This window comes from Myxocyprinus asiaticus, chromosome 6, assembly GCF_019703515.2.
Source record: "Myxocyprinus asiaticus isolate MX2 ecotype Aquarium Trade chromosome 6, UBuf_Myxa_2, whole genome shotgun sequence".
In the NCBI taxonomy this organism is placed as follows: Eukaryota; Metazoa; Chordata; class Actinopteri; order Cypriniformes; family Catostomidae; genus Myxocyprinus; species Myxocyprinus asiaticus.
Window position 1 is genome coordinate 12,558,102 of NC_059349.1, and position 24,403 is coordinate 12,582,504.

General features: G+C 37.6%; 2 protein-coding genes across 8 annotated transcripts in view; one reads left to right on the plus strand and one right to left on the minus strand.

Moving 5' to 3' along the window:
- kmt2cb (lysine (K)-specific methyltransferase 2Cb) overlaps positions 1 to 17,534 on the plus strand; it is a 171,666-nt gene extending 154,132 nt beyond the window's left edge. For all 7 annotated transcript variants that reach the window (XM_051700822.1, XM_051700824.1, XM_051700828.1 and 4 more), the window contains 4 exons: positions 11,083 to 11,199; positions 11,318 to 11,391; positions 14,360 to 14,468; positions 15,556 to 17,534. In XM_051700822.1, the coding sequence (XP_051556782.1) occupies positions 11,083 to 11,199; positions 11,318 to 11,391; positions 14,360 to 14,468; positions 15,556 to 15,648 (393 nt within the window). In that variant the 3' untranslated portion in view covers positions 15,649 to 17,534. The remainder of the gene's footprint in view (positions 1 to 11,082; positions 11,200 to 11,317; positions 11,392 to 14,359; positions 14,469 to 15,555) is intronic.
- Positions 13,108 to 24,403, minus strand: part of bcl2b (BCL2 apoptosis regulator b) — a 215,793-nt gene continuing 204,497 nt past the window's right edge. The window contains exon 3 of the mRNA XM_051700850.1: positions 13,108 to 13,301. Within this exon, the coding sequence (XP_051556810.1) occupies positions 13,124 to 13,301 (178 nt within the window). The 3' untranslated portion in view covers positions 13,108 to 13,123. The remainder of the gene's footprint in view (positions 13,302 to 24,403) is intronic.

The window sequence follows — 24,403 nt, forward strand, 5'->3', positions numbered from 1 at the left end:
AGAGTTTACTGAAGACAAGGTTCTCCTTATTTCCAAAGGCAGAAGACAGAAAACGAACTGAGGATCTAACCTTGAACTAACTCAGGTTACCGAAACAACAGTAATTATAGGCATATGCAAATTAATTGACATAATCTTTACAGGTTTACAGGCTTCTGATAGGTTAACTATACAAATATTTACGGAAACTTTCCAAGCATGGTGAACTGTTGATCTACGCAAAAGGTGTTTATTTAGAGTCATAACATTGATTATTTGGAACCACTAAGTCTTATTTGGTCATCAGATAAGGGTCAAAGGTAATCATAAAACCAACAAGACTCTTCTGGTGCTAGAGGGCGACTGACCAGCATCCAATCACCTGGCTCCCATCACGCCAACAATTCCTGTAATCGGTTTAGATAAAGACAGTAGAACAGATTGAGAAATACAAAGGAAAAAATTTAAAGAATGCATCTTAAGAGATAGAAGAGACTGTATGTTCTTAACGCTGAATGTCATCGATACCGAGGCTAACTTTTTTCTTCTCTCCTAGAGCAAAAAATACAGATAAACCACAGCTCGGACGTACACAGTTTTAGGGCCTGCAGACTGAGTAAAAGGGTACAGAAGCTTAATTCTTGATCTAAAACTTAAACACAATAAAACTCTTACTTTGATCAATGAATTAATTACAACTCGCATGTAGGGCTGGGTATCACCAGCCACCTCACGATACGATACATATTGCGAAACATAAGTCACGATTCGATATATCACGATACATCATGCTATCATGGTTCAATTTGGCTTTTAATTTCAATTAATTTGGGTATATTTCAGTTATAATGTCCATTTTGCTTACATACAGTAAAATAAATTCTCTTTCAGCTAATGCTTTTATTCATTATTCAGGGGACCTTCTAACTTGTTAAATTACAGATATACAGTATCAATTTTACAAATTTTATTTTATCATTAGTTTTCATCATTTTGGTGACATTTTATCTTTTTTTTTTTTAATATAGTCCATGTATTACATCAATAAAAATGATGTATTGAAATAACATATATTGTTACACGTTTGTTGTTTACATGCCTAATTTGTACTGTTTACTAGTATTTAAGACCTGTGGCAGGGGACTTTGACAGTAGTGTTTGTTTGGTTGAATGGCATCTTTACAGCATCCATGCTATGTGTGATTAGAATTAAATGTTTCTTTTGTTGTTTTTGACAAATAACTGACTGTATATTAAAAGAGACATTATTAAACAACAAATGGTTTGTTGGAGAAACCGTGAATCCTGCTGGATCAGTTTCAGTCTCTTTCGTGCTTCATAGAAGTGTCTCAGACTACACTGAAAATATCACGATACATGTATCTAAGTATCGATACAATATCGTGAGAAAGAGTATCACGATATATCGATATTTGATTGGATCGACACAGCCCTAATCACATGTATATTTGTTCTCTGGGAGCCAGGCTAAATGAGTAAGCACTGTTACTGCATTCCTGACATGAATCAGACCCTCAGACACCCCTCAGAGGTCAAATACACGAATGACCTGTACCATTCATAATTATAACATAACCTGATTAAAAACACATGATTAAAAACGCTTTGATTACCTTTTGATTATAACAATTGCTAGTGAAAGTATCCAACTCCTCAATAGGCTGAAGAGACAGGGGTAAACCTGCCCCTTCAGAACAAATACACGTTCACAGGGTAAAGTCACTCCACAAAATGTGTCCTAATTCAGTCAATTGTTTGTGTGGTGCTCCTGTTCTTATTTTGACACCAGAATCGTAGAGAAAAATCAGGGGCAGTTGTTTAATCTGTCACCCCTTTTCCATTCTTAATTGTTGAGTGTGACAGATCTCAGACAGAAGAGGGTGTGTTTTGGTGAATCCAACGACACAAATATAGCTGTTTTAAGTCAGCTAGTGGGACGTTGACTCAAGAGCATCTTAATGAAAAATGGCTCTCTGAAGTCAGTTTTATTGGCAACACTGCCAAATGGAAGTCATCTAATGTGGTTATCTAAAAGAGCCACAGCTGATCCAGTGTCACTTTCAGTTCCCTGCCGAGCTCTTTAAAATCATGCAGTCATAAAACAGTTAAATCACTGAGACATATCTTATATCTTATTTAGTCACTGTAGTCAGCGGCCCAAGCCTGATAGTACAGCACACAGTCCATATAGCCTTGCTGTGCAATTTAGAGTTGTATATGAGTTATTGATGTTCTAATGATTAATATCTCGTGTTTGCATTTTTAAAAGTTGCTTTGGATAATAAAAAATATCTAAATATATGTTAAATAATTGTAAAAGTATACATGTACTTCTTACGGGGTGTCCAAGTTATTTTGGATTATAGTGTCTAAATAAGTGTAAAATGAATATAAAAGTGTAAATCTAGATCTTATGGGACATCCATAAAGTTGTTTTTGATTATGAAGTATAATAAGTGTAAAATAAATGTAAAAGTGTAAATGTACTTCTTAGGGTGCTGTGTGTTCACCGAGATATATCTGATATATAATTTATTCGCTGTAGTCAGCAGCTAAAGATGTTCATCTTACGCATGTGTACATAGATCAATATAGGGACGATATGTAATGCCATCATATTATATTATTTGCAGTTTTGACTTGATGTGAGAACCAGTAGAGATTTTGCATTTTTCTCAAATTAGATTTGCAAGATTATCAGTGGCCAGGGCTGCTTTATTTTATTTACAGGTGAGAAATATGAAGAAACATGGAGTAAAGCGGAAATACAAAGTGGCATGTCCCAAACAAGTCAAGGCGAGGAAGAACTTATTTAATGGTGTAACGCAAAGCAGAATTCATTTGTTTGTGGTTGCTGAAGAACATCACAACTTGTTGCATTAATATAAATTGAATTGATGTGCAGTCACAGGTGTTGTATAATATTGGATGCACTGGTATGGGGGTTAGATAGTCAACACAATGGGGTGTCTATTAAAACACATGGTCTGAAATATTGTATTAGTTGTCGGTTGTTTGTAGTTGAAGTTGGTGCCATTAATGTTGCTTTTATTTCATTCATGCAGCAAGACACCAACAATAAAGTTCCCACCAGATGAACAAAGAGCTCCTGGCCATACTCAAACATTCTCACTTATAAGTCTGCCATCTAATTAGTGGCAATGATTAGCAGCTGTAGGTAGTGGGTGTGGCTTAAATTTGCACAAAGTCATTAGGATTATCTACAGCCACCCCAAATACGAATACATATTTGTAATCTTTAAAATCTCTAATGACTATGTGCCTTTAGGTAATGGAGTGTCTGCATATAAGATTTAACATACAGAGGCATTGTCATACCTCGCTGCCCCATGAGGACAATGAAGGTAATGATTGCAAAGGTGCCAACTCCACCATAGTACTGGGCAAATGCAGAGGGCACAGTGGAACCCCAGGTAAAGCGGAGACCATGATAGAAAAAACAAGGGTGAAGGCAATGACTCTGGAGGGACCACCGGCAGGACCGTAAGCGGGGGTGGAGGCAGAACTCTAGGAGGCCATGGTTCTGGAGGGATACCAGGTGAAGAAGCACCAAGCGAGGAACAAGGCTCCAGCAGGACTGCAGGTGAGGAACAAGTTTCCAGCAAGAACACAGGCGAGGAGCAAGGCTTCAGCAGGACCACAGGTGAGGAACAAGGAGGAGGCTATGGCTCTGACGGAACCACAGAGGAGGGACGAGGCTCCGAACGGAGCACAGGCGATGAAGGCAGCTGCTCCAGCGGACACTAGGCATCGGATAAGGTGGAGGCCACGGGCTGAGTGGCCGGGACTGAGGCGGCCACGGGCCTAGTGGACAGAACTGAGGAGGAGGCCAAAGGCTGAGCAGTCAGGACTGAGGAGGAAGCCAAAAGCTGAGCAGTCAGGACTGAGGAGGTGGCCATAGGCTGAGCGGCCAGTACTGAGGAGGCAGCCATGGACGACAGAGCAGCCAGGACTGAGGAGGAGGCCTCGGGCTGAGCGGCCAGACTGAGGTGGCGATCGGCTGAGCTGGCATCTCTCCACCAGCATAGGCTACTCATGACACAAGGGCCAAGTTGTCTTCTTTGTGCCAGCAGGGGCTGAGGCAAGGTGAAAGGGCTGAGCTGACTTCTCTGTGCCATCAGAGACTAAGACATGACAAAAGAGTTGAGCTGGTTTCTCTCCACCAGCAGGGACTAAGGCAGGACAAAAGGGCTGAGCTGGCTTCTCTCCACCAGCAGGGACTTAAGCAGGACAGAAAGGCTGAGCTGGCTTGCTACCAATAGAGGGCAAGGAAGGGAGTGAAAGCTGGCTACTACTAGAGGCCAAGGAAGGGACTGGAAGTTGGCTACCACTAGAGGGCAAGGAAGGGACTGAAGGCTACAGTGAGCACGGAGGAGGCCTCGGGATGAGCGGCTGGACTGAGGTGGCAATCGGCTGAGCTGACGTCTCTCCACCAGCATAGGCTACTGCAGGACACACGGGCCAAGTTGTCTTCTTTGTACCAGCAGGGGCTGAGGCAAGGTGAATGGGCTGAGCTGACTTCTCTGTGCCATCAGAGACTAAGGCATGACAAAAGAGTTGAGCTGGTTTCTCTCTGCTAGCAGGGACTAAGGCCAGACAAAAGGGCTGAGCTGGCTTCTCTCCACTAGCAGGGACTTAAGCAGGACAGAAAGGCTGAACTGGCTTGCTACTACTAGAGGGCAAGGAAGAGAGTGAAAGCTGGCTACCACTGGAGGGCAAGGAAGGGACTGGCAGTTGGCTACCACTAGAGGGCAAGGAAGGGACTAAAGGCTGCAATGAGCACGGAGGCGGCCTCGGGCTGAGCGGCTGGACTGAGGTGGCGATTGGCTGAGCTGGCATCTCTCCACCAGCATAGGCTACTGCAGGACACAAGGGCCAAGTTGTCTTCTTTGTACCAGCAGGGGCTGAGGCAAGGTGAAAGGGCTGAGCTGACTTCTCTGTGCCATCAGAGACTAAGGCAGGACAAAAGAGTTGAGCTGGTTTCTCTCCGCCAGCAGGGACTAAGGCAGGACAGAAAAGCTGGCTCACTACCACTAGAGGTCAAGGAAGGGATTGACAGCTGGCTACCACTAGAGAGCAAGGAAGGGACTGGTAGTTGGCTACCACTAGAGGGTAAGGAAGTGCCTAAAGGCTGCACTGGTACCTGTTCACCAACAGAGAGCAAGGCATGGATTGAGAACTGAGGCAAGACATGGATCCAAGGCAGAGGCTGCACCATCATCTAACCTCCAGCAGAGGGCAAGGCCTGGATCAAGGGCTAAGGTTGCACTGGCATCTGACCACCAGCAGAGGAAAGGGAATCCACTGAAGCAAAGGTGGGGATTGAGGTTTGATGTGCTGAGGATTGTTGCAAAAGGATGTCTGAACTAGGTAGCTATTACTTCTGGTGTGGAGTGAGAAAAGGAACAGCCAGCCGATATGCTCATGTCTCTTACTACTTCATTTAACTCCAGAAAAATCTGCATTAACCATGTAAAATATTGGATGTACTGGTATGGAGGTTAGCTGGCCAGCACAATCGGGTGTCTATTAAAACATGGTCTAAAATCCTTCAGAGAGCTTTATTAGTTGTCAGTTGAAATTGGTGCCATTAATGTTGCTTTTATTTCATTCACGCAACAAGACATCAACAATGAAGGTCTCACTAGATGGACAAAGAGCTCCTGCTATGCTCAAACATTCTCACTTTTAAGTCTGCCATCTAATTAATGGCAATGACTAGCAGCTGTAGGTAGTGGGTGCAGCTGAAACAAAGTCATTAGGATTTTCTACTGGTGTGTTTATGTAGACTTTTTAACAATGGCTTTGAATTTGGCTCATCCAATCAGGATTTAGGCTTGGAAATATTTTTTATAATGTTAGTTTTACTGTTTTGTATCTTCTCTTTTTAATTCTTTAAAAATACTTGTTACACAACATGAAGCTGTTTTTGTACTGATGCCATATTTACTCATTTATTATGAATAATCATAACATCAAATGCCAGTTGATAGCAAAAGAGCAATGCACTCAATCTCCAATGTAGAGTGTTTATTTCATAGGCAACAAAACATTAAATAGCCAAGGCGTATCAGCAGCAAGCTCCCTTCATCAGGGCATGAGAATACAAATACACCAGTTCCTTATTTAAGTGATACTCAATTGGCAGTAGCCAATGAGCTTCAGTCATTGATCAATCATTCAAATTAGTTCAATTAGTCGCAAAACAGTGAGTATATCAATAACCACATAATACAATGATCAATCAACAACAATATACATTTACAAAAACTCCAAAAAACCACACTATTTACACACTAAGCAAATGTCATACAATATAAAATTCTATTATAAATTCTATAAATAAAAAATATTTTTGTCTAAATAGATAAGACGAGACAAACAAGTTAAAACTCACATAATTACCCCAGATGCTAGCGCACGCACAATATGAATAGGGACTGAGTCCACTGAATTTTCAAAAAAACCTTGGTAAATCCTAAATAACTCCTAAAAAGGAGTTAAATCAAATTTACTATGGCATGTAATGAGTGGACCCTTTGTAGTAAATATTTATATCTATCTCCCCCTGTCTATTTTCCTTCACAACTTCAATTACACTCACTTCAAGAGATTTGGCACTACCATGTCCTGTCTCTTTATAGTGTACCGTCATAGGATAAATTTAGTTTGTTGATCTAATTGCATGATTATGTTCAGCCAGTTGATCTTTTAGGTGTCGTTTTGTATGTCCAACAGAAAGTTTCACATTTACCACACTGCAACCTGTACACTACATGAGAAGTTTTGCAATTTTCAAAATGTCTCATATCATAAGTAATAACCTTATGTACATCGGGGAAGGTTTTTGTTTTTAATACGTTAGGACAATGATTACAGTGTCCACATGGCTATGTACCTATAGGTTGTGTGAGCCGGTTTTGCAACAGAGGAGGAGGAAGATAACAACGTACCAAGATGCCCCGAATGTTAGGTGCTCATCTAAAACTGATTGTTGGTGGCTCAGGAAACACTTCCCTTAATATAGGATCACTTTGTACTGTATCCCAATTTCTTTTTATGATGTCAATTAATTAAATTTTTTAATTTTATTTACCACACATTATACATTTTGCACATATACAGTGAAATTCTTTTTTTCACATATCCCAGCTAAGCTGGGGTCAGAGTGCAGGGTCAGCCATGATACGGTGCCCCTGGAGCAGATAGGGTCAAGGGCCTTGCTCAAGGGCCCAACAGTGGTGTCTTGGCAGTGCTGGGGCTTGAACCCCCAACCTTCTGATCAGTAACCCAGAGCCTAAATGTTCTGTAAAAAGTAAATGTTCTGTTCAAAATTCTGTTTTATTTTGTATGCATCTGTACTATATTGAGTGACAAAACAAAGTTGATTTGTTTTAAATTTAGGCAAATTTGTATGACATTTGATAAGTGTGTAAATAGTGTTTTTCTTTCTTTTCTTTTTTTTTTTTTTTTTTTTTTTGAGTTTTTGTAAATGTATATTGTTGTTGATTGATTATTGTACTATGTGGTTATTGATATACTCACTGTTTTGCGACTAATTGTGCTAATTTGAATGATTGATCAATGACTGAAGCTCATTGGGTGCTGCCAATTGAGGATCACTTAAATAAGGAACTGGTGTATTTGTATTCTCATACCTTGACGAAGGCAGCTAGTCTCCCGATACGCGTTGGCTTTTTAATATTTTGTTGCCTATGAAATAAATACTCTGCATTGGAGACCGAGTGCCTTGCTCTTTTGCTATCAACTGGCATTTGATGTTTTGACAGTAACCCCATGTGGCAATGAGCACTTCTCCTCATGATTCTTTTTGGATAAATTTTTAAACCTAAGTAGCAGTATTCATTTTCTATTCCTATTTTAAGCTGTTGGGACTCAGGGGTTAGTCCATCATAAGAACTGCTCCGTTCATATATTTTTGGGATGTGGTTTGGCACTGAATTTTCACAATGGCTGCAAAGAATACTTTCTTTTTTACAAATGAAGAAGGCAACAAAATTATTGTGCAAGACACCTTGTTTGGAGAGGATGAACAGCTAACGACACCTACAGATTTACACAAACTTTACTCCAATTTAAAAAGACTGAGGGGAAAAAGAGACGAAATTGGACTTGCATGTGATCATACTGTCAGACTATTGGAGGACAGAGATGATACCACAAGGTTTACGTATAAAGACATTTCCATCTTTCCGACATGATGATGTAGAATTTAAGAACAAATGGGAAGCTATACTCAATAAATGTTCCCTGGATCTGATACTTTTAGTGATTGAAGAAGCCAAATGCCAGAAACAGATGGTGAGTGTCCAGATAGATGCATGCAAAGCCAAATCGCTCTTTGTAATCTTGAGGAAAATATATTCCCCTTTGAAAAGAAATTGAAAGAGGACATTGAGAAAATAAGGACTTTTTTTTTTTATGTAACATGAAATTGGAGAAATTTAATCAAGACAAAGCTAACCATACACAAGTGGTGTACACTTGGACACATAACAGACAACAATTCAATACACCAACAGGACAAGAACAGTTTCCTTCAACCTTCCGAGTGAGGATGAAGAGTCCTTTGTGGGAGAATCCAATAGGATGGGTGATTTTTTTTTTTTTTTTTTTTTTAAGAAGAGGAAAATGGGGGAACCAGAAGCCAGTGAAACGAAAAACACGCAGGGGTAGGCCAAAGAAAACCAGCTTTCCCAGCTCACGAACAGAGACCAAAAACACACAGTTGCAGTCAGACACGGTAATTAATGTATCGGACACTCTGCTCCCAGATGCCTGTGTTACAGTCCTGTCCAAAGGTTTGTCTTTTGCTCCTACATATAAGGCTAATGATTTCCAAACAACAATAGATTTGTTCAAATTTTATAGAAATCTACATTTAAAAGTTTGGAATAATCAAAATTCTGAGAAAAGCTAAATCAATACCAGGACCTTTGAACGTCTATCTAATAAATCATTTAAACCCAAGTCTTTCTTTTTATCCTATGAATATTAACCCTAGTTTGAATGCTTTCACAAAAAAAGTCAGTCATGATGTGGAAAGAATGTTTATGAGTAATAAGAATACAAGGAGGAGTGACAATTTGAGTAAGTAAGAGAGGGATGCCATCAAGTGGTTATCTAAAAACCAGGACTTTATTATCAAAAATGCAGACAAAGGAGTGGTTGTTGTGTGGGATCAGGAAAAAATATAAGAAAGAAGCATATCGACAACTACGGGACCTTCTATATTATCAGATCCTGGCCTCTGACCCCACAAGACAGATGCAAAAAGAATTGGGAGAGATTCTAGGACAAGCAAAAGAGAGCGGTATTTTAATGAGCCAAGAAGTGGAGTTTCTCTTTCCAACTGCTCCAAGGTTGGCCTCCTACATGCTTCCAAAGGTACATAAGGATCTCCAGAATCCACCAGGGAGACTGATAATCAGCAACAACAACACCTTATTGGAGCCCATCAGTATGTTGACTTTTATATTAAATCTCTAGTTCCTGAACTTCCCTCTTTTCTCCAGAACACTACTCATACATTAAACAAATTGTCAGCATTTGAAAATATTGGATCTGCATTTTTAGTGACCATGGATATTGAATCTTTGTATAGTAAAATTGTACATAGTGAAGGCTTGGAAGCATTTAAATATTACCTTGACCGTAGAACTGAAGGAAACATTCCCCCCACTGATTTGCTCTTGGAATTGACTGAATGGATTCTTAACAATAATGTTTTTCTATTCGTAGATCAATATTATAGACAAGTTAAAGGGACTGCCATAGGTGCCTGTTTTGCTCCTAACTATGCAAATCTTTTCCTGGGTCTATGGGAGGAATGATATGTTCTTAATCCCTTTTTTTAGAAATATTATGTAGTATGCCAGGTACGTTGATGATATAATTGTATTTTTTCATTCAAATGAACAAGACTTGTTGCTTTTTCATCAGTATATTAATCCATAAATACAAATTTGAAACTTACTATGGCATATAGCCAAACAGAAATACATTTTTTGGATCTAAAAATATTATAAAGAGCCAAGATGGGCAACTTCATACCATAATTTTCCAACCTCAATACTATTTTAAGAGCAGATAGTTTCCATAAAGGTAGCCTAATAGATGATATCCCATTTGGGCAGTTTCAACGATTACATCGTACTTGTGATCAGAACGAAGATTTTGTGGAAAAAGCAGAGGAAATGGAGGAAAGATTTAAACAAAGATATTTACATAGACATTTGCTAGGTTTAAATAGTGGGTTTTTTTATTTATTTATTTTTTTACTGTAAATGTATATTGTTGTTGATTGATCATTGTATTATGTGGTTATTGATATACTCACTGCTGTGTGACTAATTGAACTAATTTGAATGATTGATCAATGACTGAAGCTCATTGGCTGCTGCCAATTGAGTATCACTTAAATAAGGAACTGGTGTATTTGTATTCTCATGCCCTGACGAAGGCAACTAGTCTGCCTTCGCATTGGCTTTTTAATGTTTTGTTGCCTATGAAATAAACAATCTGCGTTGGAGATTGAGAGCCTTGCTCTTTTGCTATCAAATGGCATTTGATGTTTTGACAGTAACCCCATGTGGCAATGAGCACTTCTCCTCATGATTCTTTTTGGATACATTTTTAAGCCTAAGTAGCAGTATTCATTTTCTATTCCTATTTATCAATAATCATATTTTTTTGTTAGTATCCATCAATATGAAAAGTGAAAAACATCAAATGAGATGAAGTACCTATTATGTAACTAACTATTATCCAATAATATGCATTACCACATGTTTATGTAATATAAAACATTTTTGTGTTTAATTTCCAACAAAAATAACTATATTGTGATATATACCATTTCTGTAATTTAAAATGTCTCATATCTTGATACAAGATTTTGGTCATGCCATCCAGCCCAAGAACATTATTTAAAATATTGCAACTCTTTGTTTTCACAAAGTTTTTACTGTTGCTAGTGTGTGTGTGTGAAGTATAAAGCCTTGAATGTCGCTGCATGTCTAATACATTGTGTGTCTACAGGGTCTTGGGCTCTTTGCAGCACGCGACATTGAGAAGCAGACAATGGTGATCGAATACATGGGGGATATTCTGCGCACTGAGGTGGCCATGAGGAGAGAGCTGCAGTACAAGGCTAAGGTAAAGCTCACTCAACCACTGGGGCCTTTAGAAGGAGAGGGAATTGTACTGCGTATAATGTTACCTTGACTTGCTGTCTACATCCATTTGTTTAAATCTGTGTGGATTTCTCCAACAGAACCGGCCAGCATACATGTTCCGCATCAACGGTGAGCATGTTATCGATGCAACCCGCTCTGGAAGCCCTGCACGGTAAGAAATAATCTTAGGTTGTCACATCAACTTTCAAATGTGTACTAGACTTGACAGTTCATTATGGGTACTGTTAAATCTGGAACATTCACATCTGCATTTTGCAAAATTCAGAGCATCTACAGACTAGTGTGAACTCTGATTCAGTGTGGTTTTTTTATGTTTACTAGAAAGCTGTTTTTTTAGCAGTTTCGGATATGTTTAAGTTTTATGTAATGGCTATAATTAGTGGTGTTTTCAAATGCAAGTATCTCTGTTACAATTGCTCATAGTTAGGGTTAGGGATTTGACCAGACTATTAACTTTCAGGGACTCAAGCCATATCTATGAAATAGAATATTATAGAGATTTGGGTGGTGGGCTTTTTCACTTGGGCCAATAAGCAACCACCTTCAATCAGGCCCGGTTGAAGATCAAAATCTCTGAAGTCTGCTTCTGAATTTAGTGTGGGTGCTCTAGAAGTTATAGTGAAGACACAGTGGCTATGTTTACGTGCACTAATTTTCATCAATCCGAATAAATTCAATCTGATTGCAGATTCCGAATGTACTGTTTATATGTCCCCTAAACATTGCAATCCGATAAAAATATTCATTTACATGTGCATTGCATGTATTCCGAAATAAACTTCTGCACATATGAAGAGCGTCAGTCATTGCATTCTGAAGAAGCGGAGAAAGGCTGAGAAAGTGAGAATGGCATCAAAGTCCGTAATTGCCATTTTTGCTTTGAGATATCTAAAAAATATACTCACTCTACTAGGCAAACGAACAATTAGAAGCAGTGTCTAATATACCCTGTCTGACTTATATATTTGCCTCATGCCCATTCCTCTAATATAATCCCAGGCATCTCTGGATTCAAGTACGAAGTAAAGACAGGTGGGTGAGAGTTGTCCTTAAAGGAGTTTACAAATGTTGAATGGAAAAAAATAATAGGGACTTCAAGCAACAGCTGTGGATGGGATGCTACACAAAAATCACTAAGCAATATTAAATATCATTCAAGAAAAAAATGTTGGCTATTTACCCTTAATAATGCGTTTTGTCATTGCTTTGAATAAATTAGGTTCCCGCGAGAGTATCATGTATAAACATACATACGCACCACATCTCTGCGCACGAGTGCAAGGTATTTTAGAATCCGATTGAGAAAGTAGTCAGATTCAAACATTTACATGGCTAATATTTTTCTTTTAAACTAATTATATAAGGTCTACACCACCCCCTTCAATCGGATGGAAATTTCATTTGGATCCAGCTCAATCGAATCATTTTTGTTTATATGAAGGCTTTTCAATCCGATTGAGCTATCAGTCGGATTATAAACAGATTATTTGGTTGCATGTAAACATGGCTATTGAAGCACCAATATTATTTAATCGAGGGTGCTTTAACGTCCGTTTGAGGGTGCATAAAATATACACATTCAGTCAAACATTCATGTAAGTTTTAACCTAAAATCTTGATGTTATGTTATGCAACAATTATCTACAGTTGAAGTCAGAGGTTTACATACATTTAGGTTGAAGTAATTAAAACTCATTTTTTAACCACTCCACAGATTTCATATTAGCAAACTATAGTTTTGGCAAGTCGTTTAGGACATCTACTTTGTGCATGACACAAGTAATTTTTAACAGCAATTGTTTACAGACCGATTGTTTCACTTTTATTTGACTATATCACAATTCCAGTGGGTCAGAAATTTAGAAAGTTAACTGTGCCTTTAATCAGCTTGGAGAATTCCAGAAAATGATGTCAAGCCTTAAGGCAATTAGCCAATTAGTTTCTGATAGGCTAATTGGAATCAATTGGAGGTGTACCTGTGGATGTAATTTAAGGCCTACCTTCAAACTCAGTGCCTCTTTGCTTGACATCATGGGAAAATCAAAAGAAATCAGCCAAGACCTCAGAAAAGAAGTTGTGGACCTCCACAAGTCTGGTTCATCCTTGGAAGCAATTTCCAAATGCCTGAAGGTACCACATTCATCTGTACTGTGCAAACAATAGTATGCAAGTATAAACACCATGGGACCACGCAGCCATCATACCGCTCAGGAAGGAGACCCATTCTGTCTCCTAGAGATGAATGTAGTTTGGTGTGAAAAGTGCAAATCAATCCCAGAACAACAGCAAAGGACCTTGTGAAGATGCTGGAGGAAACAGGTAGACAAGTATCTATATCCACAGTAAAAAGTGTCCTATATTGACATAACCTGAAAGGCTGAACAGCAAGGAAGAAGCCACTGCTCCAAAATCACCACAAAAAAGCCAGACTACAGTTTGCAAGTGCACATGGGGACAAAGATCTTACTTTTTGGAGAAATGTCCTCTGGTCTGATGAAACAAAAATTTTACTGTTTGGCCATAATGACCATTGTATGTTTGGAGGAAAAAGGGTGAGGCTTGTAAACTGAGGTAGTGTGTCTGCATCCCAAACAGTGTTAGGGAGACTATTCCATAGTTCAGGAGCCAAATAGGAAAAGGATCTACCTCCTTTTGTGGATTTTGATAGTATAGGAACTATTAGCAAGCCAGAATTTGTGATCGTAATGAACATGATGGAAATTAAAGGCAATTTAAACTATTTAAAGTCAATGCTACCAAATACTAACAAATTGTATGTAAACTTCTGACCCACTGGGAATGTGATGAAAGAAATAAAATCTGAAATAAATAATTCTCCCTACTATTATTCTGACATCTCAGTCTTAAAATAGTTATCCTAACTGACCTAAGACAGGGAATGTTTTCTACGATTAAATTTTTAAATGTATTTGGCTATGGCGTATGTAAACTTCTGACTTCAACTGTATATGTGTTTGCACATTACATTTTCTTACGTTAAATTCATAGTGTTTTTAAAAATTGCTGCTGAATACTTCAAAATGTGAAGTCGGTTGGGTTAGGATATACAGTAGGTGCAAATTAAGTTGTAATTCATTTTAATTTAATTTATCCCATAGGTACATCAATCATTCATGCTCACCAAATTGTGTGGCTGAGGTTGTGACTTTTGAGCGGGGCTACAAGATGATCATTAGTGCCGCTCGCAGGATTGAACGGGGAGAGGAGGTAAGACAATACGAGCAATGTTGGGTGTAATCTAATTACTTTTAGTACAAAAATTATTTCAGTGCATTACATTTCACATTTTTGTAATCAGATTACAGTTACTGACTTTCAATTAAGTTATTTACTTTTAACAACTTTACTTGGGTTAAATATTTCAGAAATAAAAATATTTACTGTATGTACAATACATTTACAGGGTTCCCACGCATTCTGGAAAACCTGGAAAATTGATGACTATTTTTCCAGTGGAATTTAACTATCGATTACTCCTATTATAATACCCAATGTGATACAGAGACCTTGTCCGATTGCATGAGCTTTCTCGCATCAGACGCTGTGCACACAAGATTGAGGGAGAAAAGTACATTTTAAACTAAAATTTCACGTTGACATGTTCGTATTTCTGTGTCATTATTCACAACTCTCCATTTGAGCAAAGTAAGTAAATTATTGTTGCTTTCTTCCCCGATTACTATATATTATATTTATATCTGGAAAATTTGGAGAATATATTAGGAAATGTATTTGGAAATATGCTTTAGGGTTTGATCCCTGTTTTTTATTCCCACCGTTATTGAAAATGTCATGGGCTGCGTTTCCAAAAAGCATTGGAATGTTAAGTTGATCGTGGAGACAATTGGCGCCAATGGTTTCTATGATCTACTTTTGGGAAACGCAGCCGTGGAAAAGTCTGGGAAAAATTATCTCTAAAAAAGAGTGGGAACCCTGTTTTAAATAAAAGAATTGCTTTAATATGTACATCTGTTTGTGTTTTGTGACAGCTGAAGGGTGTGCGCCCCCTAACAAGTCAATGAATAAAGAGGAAATATAGACATTATTTTGAATTCGTAGAGCAGAAAAACGAAAGATTTTCTTTGAAGTGTTCTAGAAAGTAATTTAAAAGTCATTAGTAGTGTGATTACTTATTAAAAAGAAATAATACTTTAAGTAATCTGATTACAATTTTAGAGTTAAGGAATTCGTAGTGATTCCCAACACTGGATATGAGTACCATCACTTTTACAGCTATCCCCAGTGCTAATGGTTCCAGTTTTTGAAACCAACTTTGACTGACTTTGTGTTTTAGCTCTGCTACGATTACAAGCTCGCCTTGGTGGAAGATCAGAGCAAGATCCCATGTCACTGTGGAGCCGCCAACTGCCGCAAGTGGATCAACTGAACGGGTTCAGTCATTCAAAAATCAAAACAACATCTCTATCCCACAACTTTGAGGTGCCAATTTTCCAGAGGAAGACACAGGCTCTGTAAACTTTGAAGTTAGTCGAGGAAAGCTACTAACAGCCAATCCTGTATTAACAGACGATCATTTTTTATGTGCAAAATTAAGAGGAAAAACACAACGCGAGAATACAGCGTGTGTGAGAGCCATTCGTTTCATTTTCTTGACTTGAAAGGGAAAGGTTCCGTTATGTGCATGTGCCATAAGTTTGTGTGTGTGTTTGTGAGTGTATGTCCACTTGAGTGCGTGTCACGTGGGGCAGATTTCACCAGCGAATGAGGAAAGCGAATGGGAGGAAGCACTGTGCCGGGTATGCCTTATAGGTTGAAAGAGGGGGCAGGCCCATATGTATGACATGATCAGTAGAGACTTTACCGTAGTAATCAATGTAGAACATCACTGAATGGAGAATGTACGGAATTGACTTCCGCAAAAGGGAAAAATAACGTTGCACTAAAAAAAAAGAAAACAAAAAAAGAAATACAAAAGAAAACAAACACACAAAAAACTCAAAAATACTTGATTCCATGAGTCAGTTTTATCCTAGCTATCTCTCATTGTCTAGTGTAAAAAAATAAAGGTGTTTTGTATTTATTACTGTGTGAGTGAATGAGTGGGCCTATTTTTTAAAACGGTTTTACGCCGATCAAAAAGGATGCCCGACTGCGATCCTTGCACGCAGTTTGAGATTCTGTTACATCTGTAAATAACATGTAAATATAGAGAAATATCGGAATGATTGACCAAATACTACCTTATTCACTACCTTATTCATATTGATGTTCAGATATTTTAGATGTGCTCATTTTGTTTTGTTTTGCTTTTTTCTTGTTTCTTTTTCTCTTCAAAATTATTTAACAAAGACACACCATGATACCAGATGACACGTGTAATTATGATATTGTACAGAATTACAATGGTAATTTTTTTAATAATTCACAAGAAAGGTACTTTTTCTGTGCTTAGAATGTGGTTTTGTAGTGACTTTGTGCTTTATACATTATTGCAGACCATTTTGTTGGTTTTCATTTTATTCCACTTTACGAATAATGGTGACACTTTCGCCAGAGAATTAAAACTAAGTGACATTCTAGTAAATCAGGTTGGATTATAGATGTAGGGAAAACTGTGAAATGAACTTTAAACCTCACAAACCGAATATTAAATCACAAGCTTAACCTGAATAGGCACAAGTAGATGACACTCATTTTATTTCGGTAGGGTGTCGTTTAGATTTCATAAACAAGCAACATCATTGCGCAAGAACTTTCTCCGAAACAGAAGTAATCGGTAGGATATTTTGCATATTGAAGATATTGAGTTAAAATTGTTAGGAGTAAGAGGTGTAACTCTTAAAAAATATGTACATATGAAGCATACACTTGTATTAGTTTTATGAATTGAAGTGAAGCATCTGTAAGAGAGCGTTATTCATTTTGTAGCCAAAAACAGTTTTTCACATTTCACATGCCTTGTTATTTCAATTTGGGAATTTTCTGTGTGCACAATTTCAAGTTGAAAAAAATGGACAGTTTAGAATTTGTATTGTACTGGGCATGAATTTTTTTTCAAAAGAGTCAGTTGTATATATTTTTTCTCAATGAACAGCTGTAACAAAATTGTTTCATGGATATTTTACTTGTCTTGTAAAATACATCAATTTCCTAGTGTGTTTTTTTTTTTTTTTTTTTTTTTGCTCTGTATAGTAGTCTAAATTGTTTTTTGAAACTAAAGCTTTTTTGAAGTACACAGAGCGATATAGGGTTTGGTATTTGAGGAACTGAATTTACATTTACAAAAAAAAAAGAATAAAATATTTTACATCATTAATGAATGCACAACTTATTTTTACACTTTTTTATTTATTTATTTGCTGATATATATTTTTGAAGGTATAGATCACCCAAAAGCCCAATATTTAATAGCATTACTATATTTCAGAAGAAATTACCAATTGTTGTTTCAGAACATGGTGATTTATCCATGATGTAGATCAATGACATTACGCTACTTTTGTTTTGTCAGAATCTAATAAGATATTTAAAAATGCAGTTCACACAAAACAATTAACTAAATACACCTCTACTATGATGAACATGATTTCAATTTCTGAGTTCAAATTCATTTTGAATTTTTTTTTTTTTTTTCCTTGGGACTTAAAATAAAAAAACTGTCTAAGTGGTACAACTGTCAGGAGACAGTTAAAAAAAATTAAAATGTAATTAAATCCCGAAATTCTTGAAAAAAAAAAAAAAGAAGAAGAAATGGTGGAATTAATAGTTTAGAATAATTTAGAATTTGTATTATTATTTCTTAAAACAATTTAACTTAATTTTCTTAATTTAAACAATTTTGTTTTCAAATGTTTTAAATATTTAAATTTGTTTTGTCTACCAAATAAAAGTTAGGTGGTATAACCAACAACCAGCATGCATGTAGCATTTATGTTGTCATGGAAAAAAAAAAAGAAAAAGAAAAAGAAAACAGAGAAGACCTCTTTAGAACATCAAGACTGTTTACTTTATGTATTTATTTATTTTATTTTTTCTTTCTATATTTTGACATTTTTATTAGAAGGCACGTTTGGTTCAGGTCAAAGTAACCTAAGGAAGTAAACCTCGAGTAAACCTAAGAAAACATCTTGAAGTTCATTACTCAAAAATTCATGATATTTGTTCAAATGCATCTGTAAATAACGTGTAAATATAGAGAAATAGCAGAATGACTGGCCAAATACTACCTTATTCACTACCTTATTCATATTGATGTTCAGATATATATTAGATGTGCTTGTTTTGTTACAAAAAATATTATATTTTAAAAAATAAAATATATTATTTTTTATTTTGAAAAATGTTTTATTTTTTTTATTAATGATTAAGATGTATACCAGTGTAAATATATTGGGCTTGTTTTATTGCATATATACACACACACACACACACACACACACACATATGGCAACTATTTGCATCAGATTTTTGAGTATTTAGAACTCTTGCTTGACATATTAGACTTGACAAGTTTTCAGCATGTGACCTTAAGTAATTTGTTTTTTTATCAATTTATGAGCCATTGTTTTAAGTTATAAAGGCAATATTTATCTTGTAGGTATCTTCAATTTTAAGCATTATTTACTTATTTTTATGATTAGTTACACAGGTTTTTACACTGCCTGGCCAAAAAAAGTTACATACTCTAATATTTAGTTGGACTGCCTTTAGCTTTGATTTTGGTGCACATTCATCGTGGCATTGTTTCGACAACCTTATGCAACTTCACATCATTTATTTCTATCCAGAGTTGCATTCATTTTTGGCCGAAATCTTGTTTTGATGACGAGAGAGTTGAACCACTCCTTAAAGTCTTCTCCAGCACATCCCAAAGACTTTCAATGGGGTTAAGGTCAGGACTCTGTGGTGGCCAATTCATTTGTGAAAATGATTCCTCATGTTCCCTGAACCACTCTTTCACAATTTGAGCCCAATGAATCTTGGCATTGTCATTCTGGAACATGCCCATGCCATCAGGGAAGAAAAAATCCATTGATGGGATAACCTGGTCATTCAGTACATTCAGGTAGTCAACTGACTTCATTTTATTGCCACATAACGTTGCTGAGCCTAGACCTGACCAACTGAAGCAACCCCAGATCATAACTCTGCCTCCAGAGGCTTGTACTGTGGGCACTATGCATGATGGGTGCACCGCTTCATGCGCTTTCCTTATCCTGACGCGCCCATCGCTTTGGAACAGGGTAAATCTGGACTCATCAGACCACATGACCTTTTTCCATTTCTCCACAGTCCAAACTTTATGCTCCCTAAAAAAATGTTTGTCATTTTTTCCAATTAGCCTCACTAACAAGTGTGTGTGGCTTTCTTGTGGCCACACAGCTGTTTAGTCCCAATCCTGTAAGTTCTCGTCACATTGTGCGTGTGGAAATGCTCTTACTTTCACTATTAAACAGCCGTGAGTTCTACTGTTGATTTATGACGTGACTTCAGTGATGTCCTATCACAATCATTCAAGATTTTTTCTGACTTCCGCAAAGCTGACGGTTCACCGCTATCCTTCCAGATTTTAATAATGCGTTGGACAGTTCTTAACCCAGTTCCAGTGATTTCAGCAATCTCCTTATTTGTTTTCTTTGCTTGATGCAGGCCAATAATTTGCCCCTTCTGAAACACAGTAACATCTTTTCCACGAACACGGGATACGTCTTCCGACATGGTTGTTTAAGAAATGTGAAGTTACACACTGCATCAGTTAGGTTAAAAGAATTGTTGCCAGCTGACACATAATGATCCATTCATAGACTCTTAAATATCTGCTAATTTAAATCCAAATGGCAACTTTTTTATTTTTTGCCCAGGCAGTGTAAGTTAGTTACACTTGATCTTCAGATACATATAATTTATATTTAAAGCTTCCTAATACAGCCTATTTAATATTCAAAATAAAAAAATGTGTAGTCAAGTGTCTCAAACTAATTTTTATCAAATATTTACTAATTTTATAATGTTACTAATTCATTAAGATCTTAACAGTAGCAAATTTGTAAATGTATCTACCATTACCAGAAAGAGACTTTTTATAAAAAATAAAAAAAAACATCTAAAACACACCTACTTACCCAGTCTGTGACAGTACTGAAAAAAAAAAAAAGCACACACACACATAATTGCACCTAATGTTTGAATTGTGGGGTTGCTGGGGGGTCCCAGACCCCCCATAATGCTGAAAATGTTTAACTTGGGGGGTCCCCTGGTGTTTAATCAAAACTATAATACTAGAAACATACAACAGATAACTTGATTGACCCTGAATTATGGTAAGATAGAATTCTTTTTTGATTTATGATTGTTGGTACACCTAATTTACTAACATTGAATCATAGTTTATCTTAGAACTGAACAGTCACTGGGTTAATATGCACGTAATCTTGCCAGTATTTATCTAACGCAACACAGTCAAACAGCTGTAAAGTTATGACATGATGCTAATTGGAGAGATACAGTATCTTTGTCCATCTGTGCTGTGCCTATGAGTATGCCCTCCCTGAATATCTTTCAGCATGACAAAAACAATAGCGATAACGGGGAACACAGTAATTTCTACCAGATTATAATCAATATCTTTGGTACTATACCATAGGGATAATTATTAATATATTATAAGGAAATATTACTGAGTTGGAGTCGTGTGTTTGACATTTATTCAGTTCAAATGGGGTAGACAGTCCTGTGCTTTCACCCCTACTTGGTTTTAATGGTGCTACTGTATAAGCAATTTAGCCTCAATGTGGCTTACAGTATTTGACAACATTAATCATTCTTAAAACTTTAATTTACCACCAGTCTTGCTCTTTTTATTCCAATAAAATGTCCTGTCTGGCCTTTGACATGCCTCGGTAATAAGTGCAGCTTCAAATGTTCTCAAAGATGTTTTATTTCTTTAAAATGACTGACAAATTGTATGTTTTTCATGGCATGGTCCATTGCATCATTTAAATCCAACAGTCAAATCTTTTAAGTAAATGTAAATTAAATAGTATATCGAAAAGGCACACACCAACACGCCTTGTCTGGATTACTCAAGATGATACATTCAAGGGGGCCTGGGTAGCTCAGCGAGTAAAGACGCTGAGACGCTGACCACCCCTGGAGTCGCAAATTCGAATCCAGGGCGTGCTGAGTGACTCCAGCCAGGTCTCCTAAGCAACCAAATTGGCCTGGTTGCTAGGGAGGGTAGAGTCACATGGGGTAACCTCCTCGTGGTCACTATAATGTGGTTCGCTCTCGGTGGGGCGCGTGGTGAGTTGTTCGTGGATGCCACGGAGGATAGCCACACGCGCTATGTCACCGCGGTGATGCGCTCAACAAGCCATGTGATAAGATGAACGGGTTGACAGTCTCGGACACAGAGGCAACTGAGATTCATCCTCCGCCAGGGGCGAGGATTGTTTGTTTGTTTGTTTGTTTTTGTTTTTTTTGGGGGGGGTTTTTCACCCAATTTGGAATGCCCAATTCCCAGTGTGCTTTTAAGTCCTTGTGGTTGCATAGTGATTCGCCTCAATCCGGGTGGCGGAGGATGAATCCCAGTTGCCTCTGAGACTATCAACCCGCGCATCTTATCATGTGGCTTGTTGAGCGCATTGCCACGGAGACATAGCACATGTGGAGGCTTCATACCATCCACCGTGGCGTCCGGCTCAACCCACCACATGTCCCACAGAGAACGAGCCACATTATAGGAGGTTACCCCATGTGACTCTACCCTCCCTAGCAACCGGGACAATTTGGTTGCTTAGGAGACCTGGCTGGAGTCACTCAGCATGCCCTGGGATTCGAACTAGCGAACTAGCGAACTCCAGGGGTGGTACTGAGCTACCCCATGAGGCTTGCTTGTTTTGATTATTAGGGGGGTTACCTCCCCCCCTCCCCCCTGGAATCTACACCCCTGTCAGTAGCTATGAAATGACATAAAGAATGCTTAATCAATTTTATGAAATAGTTATTATAAAAGTTGGCAGCAATAGTAATTTGTAAAAGAAAAAAATCATAAAGTCAAAATAGTCTCTTTAAAACTGGGTAAAGATTATGACATTGGGGCTCCAGAGACAAAGCAAAGGGGTGGACTTAGTGGGATATTCTACCAAAAGATTAAAATATTTCAATGAGTTCATCAATCAAGAGCACTTTGTTATAAATTTTAAAAGATAAATTCAACTGTTCATTTTGAAGCTGAATGATAGCAGCCCTGTATTTGTGTTTGAATATTTTTAGATACCTAAGGGGCATAGCAGGCCTTGTGACTAAAGAAAGATACATTATGGGGGTTTAGGGGTATCCCCCGAGAGAAAATGTGGAAAAATGTAAAAGTATGAATGGGCCGGTTTTATATATTCCTTAAAGTGAAAATCTACCAACAACAAACAATGTACAGCACAATAGTGAAACTTAAAAATACTGTTAGCTAAAGTTAAGTAGGCCTATAAATGGTCAGACTATCAAATAATGGAAATGTTCTCATGAGATCTCCACTATGCTACTAGTAAAATCACATTCTTGGTTGATTTTCCTTGCCATCTATGCGAGAGATGATCTTTGATTAATTTTCATAAAAATAATCTGTTTGTGAAAGACTTCAAACATGCTGATCATAATAAAGACAATTTTGGATGGAAACATTTTTTAATTGTTTAAAGGCGCTCTGGAAGCACATTGTCCTGTCACAAATCTGGTTTAGCTGAACAGTTCATTTTAGACACATGAAGTTCACTTTGCTTCATTCTTGTGATTAACATTTTTTTATTGATTCATATGTTAAACAAAGAAAAGCAAAACATATACAAACAGAATCAATACTTAACCCCCACTATTCCAACCCCTCAAGGCAACATTTAAAGAAATGTCAGAATTAAACACTTTGGACACTTTTGTCTATACCGAGTGCAATTGCAAGATAACGGGGTGTAACTTAACTTCTCAGGTTAGTTTGATAAAAAGGCTTTGCAATGGCGATATAGGGGCAAGAACTTCCCGTTCAACACAAAACCAGGGAGGAGCTCTCTCAGGTGGAAGTGACCAATGAGCCAAATATCTGAGACCGAATGCATAATAATAAAACAAAATCTTGGGTAGGCCTAGCCCACCTTTGTCAATTGGTCTATGCAGCTTACTGAAATGTAATCTGGGACGTTTACCATTCCAAATGAAGGACTTCGCTATGCTATCAAATTGCTTGAAATAAGAGAGGGGGACATCTATAGGGAGAGACTGTAGCAGGTAGTTGAATTTTGGAATACAATTCATTTTAATAACATTAACCTTCCCAATCATCGATAAATGTAATGAAGCCCACCTGCCCACATCGCTCAAAAAACTTTTATTAAAGGGACAAAATTAACTCTAACTAAATCACACAAATTTGCTGGGAATAAAATACCCAAATACTTAATGCCCTGTTCGGGCCACTGAAAGGCGCCTGGCTGAAAAGCCGTTACTGGGCAGTACGCTGTCAAAGCCAAAGCTTTGGATTTAGACCAGTAAAATCTGTATCCAAACTAATTTAGAAAAGGAATTAATAATTCTGTGGAGGCAAGGCATAGATCTAGTAGGGTCGGAAACGAATAATAAAATATCATCTGCGTAAAGCAAAAGCTTATGCGCCACACCTCCTGCCACCACCCCTGGAAAATCATCTTCCTTTCTTATCGCGGCTGTTTATGGTTCCAGGACAAAACAATAAAGGGGAAGAGGGCAACCCTGTCGGGTGCCCCTATCCAAAGTAAAATAATCTGAAATTAATCCATTTGTTTGTACCGCCGCTACTGGGTGTCTATAAAGTAATTAATCCATCCAATAAAAGTATTCCCAAACCCATATATTTCCAAAATCTTAAAAAGATAATCCCATTCTACCATATCAGTGAGATGGCAGTGACCAGAGTCTTATCATTCGCCACTGACCACATGATACTGATGAAATGCCTAATGTTATCAGAAGAGCTGCGGCCCTGAATAAACCCCACCTGATCTATATGTATTAGAGATGTCATAACTTAATCGGTTAGCTACAATTTTTGACAATATTTTAACATCTAGCTGGATCAAGGAAATTGGATGGTAACTCTTACACTCGCTTGGATCTTTGTACTTTTTAAGAATCAGACTGATCCGTGCTTGTGTCAT